The sequence below is a fragment of the Coregonus lavaretus genome, assembly GCF_964263955.1.
Source record: "Coregonus lavaretus genome assembly, chromosome: 37".
Lineage (NCBI taxonomy): Eukaryota > Metazoa > Chordata > Actinopteri > Salmoniformes > Salmonidae > Coregonus > Coregonus lavaretus.
Genome location: NC_140024.1, coordinates 20,332,836 through 20,345,162, shown reverse-complemented (window position 1 = coordinate 20,345,162; position 12,327 = coordinate 20,332,836). Strand labels below are relative to the sequence as shown.

Below are 12,327 nucleotides of genomic sequence, written 5' to 3'. Positions count from 1 at the left end.
ATGAGAAGGGTGACTTCTTGCTTCAATTTTCCGGGGGGAGCCCAACTGCCCATTGCCACTCAATAAAGAAAGGGGGAGAGTGGGGGGACATTTTAAATAAAACTATCAAGAGTGGGGGATGTGTCATGGGGGGTAGGGGGGCTGCTGGAGAGGCACTTCAGTTAATTTAACTAGGCCTACTTGATCCCAAACCCTTGTCTGTTCAATAGCAGTTCCCCACAAATATTTGAAGTGTGATGGCTGCAACAATGCAGAGGCCTCTAAAATAGAGAGGAAAGCAAACAGAAACTGGACTGGTCCAATGTTTATCTTAAGTCTTAATAAAGCCACACTCCAAGGACCATTGAGACGAAACTAAACAAATAGGCATAAGAGCTTAAAAGGTAGCCCAGAAGTAATGGATGCAATGCCCAATGAGGAGTAGTGTTACAATGAAGTCAAGTTTGGTTCACTTCTCCTTAAACAATCACTTTATGGATCTTTACACTCTAGAAGATGATTATTTTTCATTTCGACCTAGGATATTCCATGAGTAGCCTAGGCCTAGTTTACAAATTGAATTGGTGCTCTGAATGTCCTGTCCATTCTTGTGTCCCAGATTAAGGCATCACATCAAATATGAAATATCCATTAGGCCTTTAGGAGTTTATAAGGAGCAAATAGTCTTCCCGCTACACCAAACCCACGTGCTCATTAGATTGGACCCGTCCCCGAGCATACATTCCAGTCTGTCCAACTGAGAGGTCACAACAAGAGGCCACATTCAATTCTCAATAGAATATCCGTGCAAGAGTGATGCAGAATAAGGCCATATAGCTCGACAGCTGCGGGGAACTAGAATTTGAGTCAGGAGGATATATCTCCTCTGTTTTCGAATCGTAGTCTTCATCCTCATACATATCGTCCATATCTGCCTGGTCTGAAATAACACTGTGGTCTCCAATCTGGCACAGTTTGCTCATGTTCTCCTTGACTACCTCACAGAACGGCCTTTCCACCCCGTCGCACACACACCGGTTTAGTAGCATGCCATTTGGGATGAATAGCATCTGTTGTATTGTGGCCTTGCACCTGGACGAGCATTTCCTGCCGTTGAAGAGTTGCCCACAGTAAGACAAGTAGGCTGTCAGGGAGGAGTGGCAGCCGGTATCCTCCTCGCAGCGTTGACGGGCCTCTGTGCATCCTATCCCCCCCGCGTCTCCAGGATATCTTCGGGGGAGGCATGGCTCAATCGCCTGCTTTGCATCCCTACACTCCATGTCCTGGCCACAGTCACACCTCTCGAGGTAAGGCCCATTGCGGGTGTGATTCAGTCTTATCAACGCGTTTATACAGTGGCTGGGGCATTGCCTCCTGGTGCCTCTGATGTTTCCTTCACAGGCGGCTTGATACTGGCTGTATGCAAGCTCACAGTCTGCCTCCTCATGGCATCGTAGCAGGGCTTGCCAACATATTAACTGGGCATCTAGCGCCACCAGCACCGATGAGAAGAGCGCCAGAGCGCTGCACCAACTTTTCATGCTGGAGAGAGCTCTAGTTCGGCGATGCGCACATTTTCCTCCACTTAGTGCGGGACAAAACGTAATGTAACTAATAAACCCATTTAGTATGAGGCATTTATGGTCCAAACAGAAATGTATTTAGTAGGCATGTATGGTCCAAACAGAAATGTATTTAGTAGGCCTAGCTACAAACCTAAAGATGTCCCTCTGCCTCTCCAATACACGCTTGACAGTTGTGGAATAACAGTCCGTTTTATGAGGGTGAATGAATCCAGTCTGGGACGAATGAGTAAGAATGTTGTAATCCTTTGCATAGATTCAGCTACGCTATAAAGCAACAATTTCCTCCGCAAAACTGTCACAGTCGTGTCAGGAAAAAGGAACAAAAAAGTGACCACATGCGCTGTCTAAAGTTCGGACACCTACTATCCACATTTCTTGCCCTAGTTTGAAAGCATAACTATTTTTGCTCTTGTTTTCAAAATATGTCCAACTTTCTTGGCTTTAAAAAACGTTCATATTTTCCGTGTTCTGTATTCCATACTATTTTGGTTGAATTCATTAGGACTGCCACTTCTCACTGTCGCATTTTCTCCCGCTATGTGTCTTTGTCCCCCTCTTGCAGTTACGTTTCACGCTTCGTTAATCTTTTCCCCACAACACCCCTCCTTCTCCTGAAAAAGAAAGGAAAGTTTTCCTTCCACCCTCTCCCATTTACAATCCTGGTCAACGATTGGTCGTCATTGGGGAGTCCGTGGGACTCATTTCTATAGCAACGTAGTTTTTGGCAATCTGCTCGTCATACAGGATAAATAAAATGTTTATAAATTTAATGAAACTCACGACCTGTGTGGTCCCCCCTTACAAAACACGTCAAAGTTTGGGGAGGTAGTGAGTGGGGGGTGCACACAAGCCCCATAGCAGTCGACAGAAGGAATTCCATTGCTAGAAGCTCACATCTGCACCCACAGCTCCAATTTTAAGTGCAGAAAAAACAAATCTGTTCCTTTTTAGCGATAACCCAAGGAGGGAAACCTCTATGAAAACCGTCGCACTGTGAGGGTTTCACTTAAAGTTCTACTAATTGTCGCTCTGTTCACTCTCCCTCTCGCTCTTCATTCTAGTGAGTTTTTAAGCCCTGATTGATAGAACAGAATGGAAGAGAATAGTATTGTCTGGCCCGTTTCACCCCAATTGTGTCAGATTGGCCATGCAGTGGCACCGTGTCTTTCTAGGCTGAAGATTGTTCACGCCCTGCGCCTATCAATAGAGGAAGGTTTCAGCATCAATATATTTTACAGCTCTCCCCTTTCACACCGCACTTGAAAACTACCAATAGCTCAGGCTTCTCTGCTATTGAAATGCTAACTAACTTGTTTTGGAAAAAAGCGATTGGAAAAACCCGTAGCGACACCCGGGCTGTCTAGAAATTTCACAAAGCAGTTTCTGGCTGGCTTCTCCCTGAAAAACATTGTACACTTTTGCACAGAGCCAATGATTCTGCAAGATGGCTGAGCTTATTATCAGACTTCACTGGAATGTAAAGTTGCCACTAATAATGGTAATAATAATACTAAAATAATAATAACATCATTATGAAGGTTAATTTAAGAACGTGGTTATAACAACGGTTATAACAACTATAATATAATCATTTGGCCTATCATTGTAATGATAATAATTTCATGATAGTAAACCTTGATCTGATGAGGGGCTAATATGGATTTTGGATTCAATTCAGTTTGTCATTAATTCAACAATCATCAAGTAACAAACATTCCGATGACATTGTAGTTTTGTCTCCACCTAGTGTTCAGAACATTAGGTTTTGGTTTTATAGCCTCAAACCATGGCTACTGTAAATTATATGTTATAAATCTTCTGTCCTGGAGTTTCTGACCAGATGGTCAGGCATGCTGGATAACAAATGGAGAAACATGAAGCATACATAATACAAATCTGTTTATTATGGTTTCTGTTTATTATGGTTTCAACAGTCAGTCAAAAATCAATAAGATTCATACAGCACTGAACAACAAAGATGATGTAAAAGAAGCAAAGAGTGGACAGGAAACAGAAACATCATGAACAACATGTCTCTTCCTGAAATATTATCATGAGATCAACCTGAATCACCCCATAGGGTGACTGGAAATGAAAGAGGCTCTTGCTGTTGGCTTTAAAGTATCATTGCAGGTCACACACTTTAATACAGAGAGATATGTATAGGTGATCAGGCTCTGTAAGACTTGAGTAAGAATGAATTATATTCACACTTGTTTGTCTTGTTTCATGGAACTGACAAGAAAGCACAAAGTAGCTATCACATAAAATAAGCTACTAAGGCATGTTCACCATCCTTTCTTCAAATTCAAGTACTGTAACGTCACGAAAGGACTGTTGAACTATCACAAGACATGAACCACTGTATTGAAGAAATATATACTGTATATTACTGTAATATAAATAAGGTTGACAAACCCCTCTCCCGCTCTCACCTGCGTCTTTACTTAGTGATACAACAACAATTCAGACACATACCAAGTACTATATGTTCATATATATGTTAATATATGTTCATAGTAATGTGTACTTATTAAACACTATGACCAGCACTCAGCCAGAGGATGACACTTTCAAAGACAGCACTTGACATATCATAGCGGCTAAACGACACCAAACCACTGGCACAAAACAGCACTGAGATGGAGAGGTCAGGGGTTAGAGGTCAATATGAGGACAGGTTAAAGGCCAGAGTTGAAAGGTTAGATGTGTTGGCATCACAGAGCACGAGCTGTCTCCAACGAGTTAATGACCATAGACTAGATGGACAACAGAACAGGCTAACCGCAAATACATTTACACCTGCAATAGATACAACAGACACTTGGTTTGGAATGTACTGATTGTGGTCCCAAGACATAGAAGTTTTATTTAGTCTCACACTTAATATTACTATTTGATATACTTTGTGCCATTGTCTGAACGGTTTTCTGCTAACGGACTTTGGCATAAGACTATTACTCTGTTTCCCCTACAGCTTAGACAGTGTTTACTCTGATTCCTTGGCCAGAAGATGCTACAGTATGTTTATGTGTGTGAGGCAGTGTTGACTGTATGTGTGTGTATTCAAAGCAACATGACTATCAACGTTTGTACATGGTCATAGATCATATGATATCTTACATAGATCCTTTGTTGTATAGAGAAAGAGAGTAAGGGATAGAGAGAGAGCAGGAACTCAGTCAGCCAGCCAGATCACATGAGATTGCACTTCTCAGCGGACTGTTTGAGGTCTTCCAGCGTGGCCTGGGCCTTGTCCTTCAGCTGGTCAATGTCCACATTCTGGATGTTGGTCAGCTGGCCCAGGACAGACGTTTTGGACTCCTCCTCCTTGTTGTCGTCAGCGATCATCTTGGCTAGCTCTGTGGGCAGCTCTACGTCATCCCCCGCCTGCTGGATCTGAGTGTCATCCAGCTCATTCTGGGTCACACACACAGCGGGGACACACACACAGGCCAGTGGGTGAGGGTGTAGGAAGCAAGGGCAAGGGAGAGGAATGAGATGATTGAGCGATAGTGAGAAAGGAAAGAGAGTACAAACAGAACACATTTGGATGGTATTTTTGAATGTAGTAAGAAAATGCTTGCATCAAATATGCAGAATCAGTAATGGATGTACCTTTGGCAGTCTGTATTTGTCCCGGAAGTGACTTCTAACTGTTGCCCGCTCAGCTTTCTTCTGGGCAAAACTAGCATCTCGTTCCTGCCTGGGGAAAACCAGAGCGAAAATGGTGTAACAGTGGATGAAATAGTGTCGCTGCATGTAAACAAACACACACACAAACACACACACACACACACACACACACACACATAACGTCTGCAAAGGTGGGATAATCTCGAGGCCTTACTCAAGTTGATGCTTCATAACGAACGCCTCCTTCAGTCCACCTCCGTAATTAGACTGAAGGATTAAGGATTTAATGGCATTAGTAGATACTAGATAGCATTAGTGGCAATGTGAGGACAGATGCTGTAATGATAATTTTTGTCATCCATAAGGCTTTTTGTAATATAAATATGTAATGGTCTTTAGTATGGAATGTCGTTAGATTTGTTGGAAATGTGATGTATCACAAATGCACAAATTCATTGGTTACGATTAGCCACATAGCTCAGCCATCGCGGTTAGAGTATTGGGCCAGTAACCGAAAGGTGGCTGGTTCGAATACCCAAGCAGCCAAGGTGAACAATCCGTCGATGTGCCCTTGAGCAAGGCACTTAACCCTAATTTGCCCCAGGGGAGCCGTACTATTATGGTTGACCCTGTAAAACAACACAATTCACTGCACCTATCCAGTGAATGTGACAATATTAGATTTTTATACCACTGTGGATCTCATAGTGAGGGTTGAAAGAAAAGAGCACAGGGAGTCCTCTGCTGAACTGCACTCTGACTCAAGAGTCTATGTCACGCCCTGACTCAGGGGACGGTTATTTGTTGAGTCAGGGTGTGTATATTTCGTGTTGTGTTTATTTCTATGTTTATTTTCTAGATCGTTTAGATCTATGTTGGCCAGGGTGGTTCCCAATCAGAGGCAGCTGTAGCTCGTTGTCTCTGATTGGGGACCATACTTAGGCAGCCTTTTGGCACCAGTCTGGGTGGGATCTTGTTCCGTAAAGGTATGTTATTTGTCTACCTTGGACTTCACGTTTCGTTTGTTCTTTTGTCGTGTGTTCAGTACGGAAATAAATATGAATGCATATCACGCTGCGCCTTGGTCCTTCTCGTTAATGAACGAGCGTGACAGAAGATCCCACCAATCCTGGATCAAGCAGCGTGATGAGGAGAGAGGATGGACTTGGGAGGAGATGAGCGAGAGTCTGGCAAGAGGGATGGAGGCCATGATCACGGGGGAGAGACAAGCCCAAAACATTTTTAGGGGGGGGCTCACGCCGTGGACGACGAGGCAGCAGGAGGCCACGATAGAGCGGTTCAGCCGTTTAGCAGAGGAGGCCGCCAGATTAAGGGGGTCATTGGTGCAGAGGGAGCAGAAGGAAAGTGTAGAAGCACGGCGAGAGGAGCTGGTTAGGCAGCAGAAGGAGCGGGGGTTAATGAGGGAACCCAGTCCCGCTCCTTGCACTAATCAAGTGGTGCGTGTCGCCAGTCCGGTCCGGCCCGTTCCTGCTCCCCGCACCAAGACAGTGGTGCGCGTCGTCAGCCCAGTCCGGCCCGTTCCTGCTCCCTGCACCAAGCCAGTGGTGCGCGTCGTCAGCCCAGTCCGGCCCGTTCCTGCTCCCTGCACCAAGCCAGTGGTGCGCGTCGTCAGCCCAGTCCGGCCCGTTCCTGCTCCCCGCACCAAGCCAGGGGTGCGCGTCGTCAGCCCAGTCCGGCCCGTTCCTGCTCCCCGCACCAGGCCAGTGGTGCGCGTCGTCAGCCCAGTCCGGCCCGTTCCTGCTCCCCGCACCAAGCCAGGGGTACGCGTCATCAGCCAGGTCCGGTCCGTTCCTGCTCCCCGCACCAAGCCAGTGGTGCGTGTGTCCAGTCCGGCACGGCCCGTGCCTGGTCCGGCACCGGTCAGCTGCTCCACTCCGGAGCCAGAGTAATCCGCTCCACCGGGGTCCAGTCCAGCCCCGGTCAGCGGCTCCACTCCGGAGACAGAGCAGTCCGCTCCACCGGTGCCTGATCCAGCTCCAGTCAGCGGTTCCAGACCAGACCAGGGGCGCAACGGGGAGGTGGAGAGTAAGTGGTGGTTACACCCGGAGCCGGATCCGCCTCCGAGGCGGAATGCCCACCCGGCCCCTACCCTATTAGGTTTATGTGGCGCGGTCGGAGTCCGCACCTTTGGGGGGGGGGGGGGGGGGGTACTGTCACGCCCTGACTCAGGGGACGGTTATTTGTTGAGTCAGGGTGTGTATATTTCGTGTTGTGTTTATTTCTATGTTTATTTTCTAGATCGTTTAGATCTATGTTGGCCAGGGTGGTTCCCAATCAGAGGCAGCTGTAGCTCGTTGTCTCTGATTGGGGACCATACTTAGGCAGCCTTTTGGCACCAGTCTGGGTGGGATCTTGTTCCGTAAAGGTATGTTATTTGTCAACCTTGGACTTCACGTTTCGTTTGTTCTTTTGTCGTGTGTTCAGTACGGAAATAAATATGAATGCATATCACGCTGCGCCTTGGTCCTTCACGTTAATGAACGAGCGTGACAGTCTAGGCCAACAGAAGGTGGACGAGCAGCAGTAACGCCTGGGGGTGGAGGAGGAGGAGGAGGAGGAGGAGGGAGGGAGGGAGGGAGGGAGGGAGGGAGGGAGGCTGTGCTCTTGCAGTGAGACCCAGATGCAGTCTACTGCCGGTCCACTGCTCTACTGGGGAATTATATTCAGACTTCTGGGATGTAGAGTGGCACTGACTGACTGACTGACTGACTGACTGACTCACTGACTAGCACTCACCTACTTCCACAGCTGCCAATTTAGTGAACCCACAGAAGCCTAGGATCACACCACTCTACATAATACTACACCCTCCCAACCCAGAACCTAGGACGACACCACTCTACAGAACTCTACACCCTCCCAACCCAGAACCTAGGACGACACCACTCTACAGAACTCTACACCCTCCCAACCCAGAACCTAGGACGACACCACTCTACAGAACTCTACACCCTCCTAACCCAGAACCTAGGACGACATCACTCTACAGAACTCTACACCCTCCCAACCCAGAACCTAGGACGACATCACTCTACAGAACTCTACACCCTCCTAACCCAGAACCTAGGATGACATCACTCTACAGAACTCTACACCCTCCCAACCCAGAACCTAGGACGACACCACTCTACAGAACTCTACACCCTCCCAACCCAGAACCTAGGACGACACCACTCTACAGAACTCTACACCCTCCCAACCCAGAACCTAGGACGACACAACGCTACATAACACTACACACTCTGAACCCAGAGCCTAGGATTACTCCACTCCAGAACACTGACTGAGTAGCACACCTCCTTTTACAGCTGCCAAACCAAAGCCTTGGATCACCTCACTCTACAGCACACTACAGCCACCCAGACACCACAACACACCCCATCACCATCCTATGTCCTCAGCCCTACACCACCATACAAATATCATCATACTGCAAGCCTTATGTTGAGGTAAATCAGGTATTTATACTCTCCACCACGTACAGCAATCCAGCAATGCTACCCATTTGGTAACTCCAGCAGAGGGCAGACAAGAGACAGTTTGTGTTTTCCGTGCCAGCCCTTTAAGTATTACTCAAATAATCTTGGTCCCTAATTTTCCAATATCAGATTGAAACTATCACTGAAAATGTGAAAATCTGATATAAACACCTGAATAGGATTTAAATCTTTCAAAGGACAAGACTTACACCTCGCACCAAACATTCCGAAGCAGAGACTCCATGAACCGAGATGACGTCATGTGACCTATGTGATCATGCCAACAGTGTGGTCTGAATGACAGCATGACATCATAATGCATACATACAGTACTGTAAACAATGGCATGATACATGTGCATGGCCAATGATAAGGTCATATCCCTATCATCCAGGGGATACAGGAACAGCCTTGGGCATACGCAACATAGGTGGTCGCCTAGGGCCCTATCAGCAGTTTTCCTTGTTATGTCAGTCACTGACAGTCACTCAATTAGCCCATGTCAGCTAATATTTTTTAGATTGGTAAATTAGTCTACCCAGCTATCTAAACGTGTAGTAATCATGGCCGATTTACCGACCGAGCACGAAGGGCCTGACCTCCAGGGGGCCCCAATTGATTTTGTTAGTCACTCTCATTCAGATATCATATGAACATGGCATAAGTCATGGCAAAATGTGTAGAATTTCAGGAAATTTGCTTTAAAACTGTACTTTTTTCTCTCCGCCCCATGGAAAAATGAAGAAAACTTGCTTTAAAACTTCTAAATGTTCTCTCCGCTGTCAAGAGGGGGTCACTAAAATGTTTTGCCCGTGAGGTTGGGACCCCCCCAACCAAATCTTGCCTTGGTCCCCCAAAAGGCTAGGGCTGGCCCTGAGGGGATATATACTGAATGTACAAAACATCAAGAACACCTTCCTAATATTGAGTTGCACCCCCTTTTGCCCTCAATACGTCGGGGTATAGACTCTACAAGGTGTCGAAAGCGTTCCACAGGGATGCTTCCCACAGTTGTGTCAAGTTGGCTGGAAGTCCTTTGGGTGGTGGACCATTCTTCATACACACGGGACACTGTTGAGCGTGAAAAACCCAGCAGCGTTGCAGTTCTTGACACAAACCGGTGCGCCTGGCACCTACTACCATACCCTGTTCAAAGGCACTTCAATCTTTTGACTTGCCCATTCACATACACAATCCATGTCTCAATTGTCTCAAGGCTTAAAAATCCTTCTTTAACCTGTCTCCTCCCCTTCATCTATACTGACTTGAAGTGGATTTAACAAGTGACATAAATAAAGGATTATAGCTTTCACCTGGATTCAACTGGTCAGTCTATGTCATGGAAAGAACAGGTGTTCTTAATGTTTTGTTCACTCAGTATATATTCACGGTGGCATTACTGTTATCTTGCCCACTATGAATGAACATGAGCATGTAAAACACCACACAGCAGCACATAAGCCAGCGCTCTGTGAGAGCCAATGGTAGAGCTCCTTTCTCTGATGGCACTGAGATGACGAGTCTTGTGTCTTTTCCTCTCAAGGGCATCATATAACCAGGGGATGTCATTGTGACTACTGTACCTGATAACATGACTATATATGACATGCCACTGCAAACAACCCCATTCTCTGTGGATTATACAGAGCACTGACACCAGGGTTTGTGCTGTGATCTATTGTATGGCGGTAGCCACATTATAATAGCTCACCTCCCATGAAGGTCAGTGTAATGTATGATGGTATGGGATTGAGGTCAAAGTGGGCTGTGGGCTGTGGACAGTTGAGGCTAGTCTCTACATTTTTACATTTTTGTCATTTAGCAGACGCTCTTTTCCAGAGCGACTTACAGGAGCAATTAGGGTTAAGTGCCTTGCTTAAGGGCACATCGACAGATTTTTCACCTAGTCGGCTCGGGGATTAGAACCAGCGACCTTTCGGTTACTGGCACAACGCTCTTACCCACTAAGCTACCTGCCGCCCGTCTCTGAGGGGAGTCAGTGGATGCTCCACCATGCCTGACATGTCAACAGTAAACAGGCTGTTTGTCCTGGAGCCTGGAGCCATGTGACCTTAGGTCAGGGTAGTGCCCTGTAGTACTACCCATTTCTTTTTAATTAAGTATACTTTTCATATAGATACAGGTGTGTGGAGGCACTGCACATCATAAGACACATTTCAAGGGTATTTCTTTCACAGGACAATATATATGTTCAGATCTATGAGCTTTTGTAGAATCATCTGTTTCAAACCTTGAGGACATCTGCTCCTCCTCTCACATGGGAATTTGGAGTAAGGTCAATGAAATTATCAGATATTTTATGATATGGACAGAGGACAGTTTATGGCTATGGCAATGGGTTTCTTTGTTATACCCAGATAAAAATACATTTCAAGATCAGAGATACTCACATCAGACTAATGTATTCTGTTGAGGTGTCTACTCTTTGTGAGCAAAATGTAGATGTAGGCCTACATCACAGGGACATGCATGAAAGGGAGGAAACTATTTGGAGAGCTCATTGAGGATGAGATTCCACATTTTACATCAATACATTTTTAGATAAATTGGACATAAAAGTAACTGAATTCACGCTTTAGAATGAATCTGAGGACAGGTACCAAACTGAAGCATTAAGCACAGTATATGCTTATTGGAAAACGAGTCCATTTTGCAGTATAATTGGGCATTCAACTCACTGGGATTATTTACACATTTTTGTTTCTGGACTAGGCTATTGCAAGGATTCCAATGGAAAACCGTCCTATATAGCCTAATTCTTGAAACCTGAAAGAAAGCTCCTTTATCGAGTGTAGCAGCTGTGTGGTGAGCTAGAGAGCACGCCGTGGATCCCACTGATGCGTAAAATAGTGCATTGCGCACGGGGGCTTGTAAAGGCACCCGCTCAGCAGCGTCTTTACATTGGACATTACACAGATAAACGCCGCTTTATAGTACGCAACCCTTTCAAAATCAGTAGGCTATTCAAAATTGATCGATAAACTTGGGTTTGTTCTTACTTTTCCTCCTCTAACTGTTGTTGATATTGTTCAAATTCCTCCTGGGTCATTCCTGCTGCTGCGGCTTCCGATTTATCTCCTTCGGGCTTTTCCTCAGTCAAACCCCCGGTCAGGTTCTTCACATGCCCTCCCACCATTTGTTTCACCATAAAAGCCATCTTTCTGCCTCTAAGAGTCCGTTAACTGACCGGGTCAGAACGTGGATCTTTGATGCGCTCTTGATGAAAGCTGAGTAAATCAATGGATATCCACCGAGTCTCCTAAAAAATATATGGATTAAAGTATTAAACTTGGCGATAAAGTCAATACAATCATCCAAATGTTTTACTCTCGACACTCCGTCGCGCACGGCTGTGAGGGATTGAGAAGAGTCGAGTTTCAGCACCAGTGCCAATGGACAGCTACGCGTTGAGGGGGAGGTTAGCAAGAGATGACGTGGCTGCACAAATATCTGAGACAACAAGTTAGACTCAACTCTACCAATCGTGTTTTTTCCCTAACCCTAACCCAAACTCCACTCCCTCTGCCCAATCCCACGGAACGCTGGATTAAGGGTGCGCTTTCATGATGCACTCTGGCACCACACATGGGATCCCGTGATTCGCC

At 46.0% G+C, this 12,327-nt stretch overlaps 2 protein-coding genes across 2 annotated transcripts; both read right to left on the bottom strand.

Moving 5' to 3' along the window:
• Positions 1–770: 770 nt before the first annotated feature.
• Positions 771–1,520, bottom strand: LOC311111376 (growth arrest-specific protein 1-like; the record flags this gene model as incomplete). The annotated part of the gene is made up of 1 exon (XM_084154093.1): positions 771–1,520. The coding sequence occupies one exon, from the start codon at positions 1,518–1,520 to the stop codon at positions 771–773; it is 750 nt and encodes a 249-aa protein (XP_084010219.1).
• Positions 1,521–4,760: 3,240 nt separating this feature from the next.
• Positions 4,761–11,879, bottom strand: LOC311111256 (complexin-3-like; the record flags this gene model as incomplete). The annotated part of the gene is made up of 3 exons (XM_084153970.1): positions 4,761–4,985; positions 5,184–5,271; positions 11,722–11,879. 3 exons carry the CDS (start codon positions 11,877–11,879, stop codon positions 4,761–4,763), a joined length of 471 nt encoding a protein of 156 aa, XP_084010096.1.
• Between the last annotated feature and the right edge of the window lie 448 nt (positions 11,880–12,327).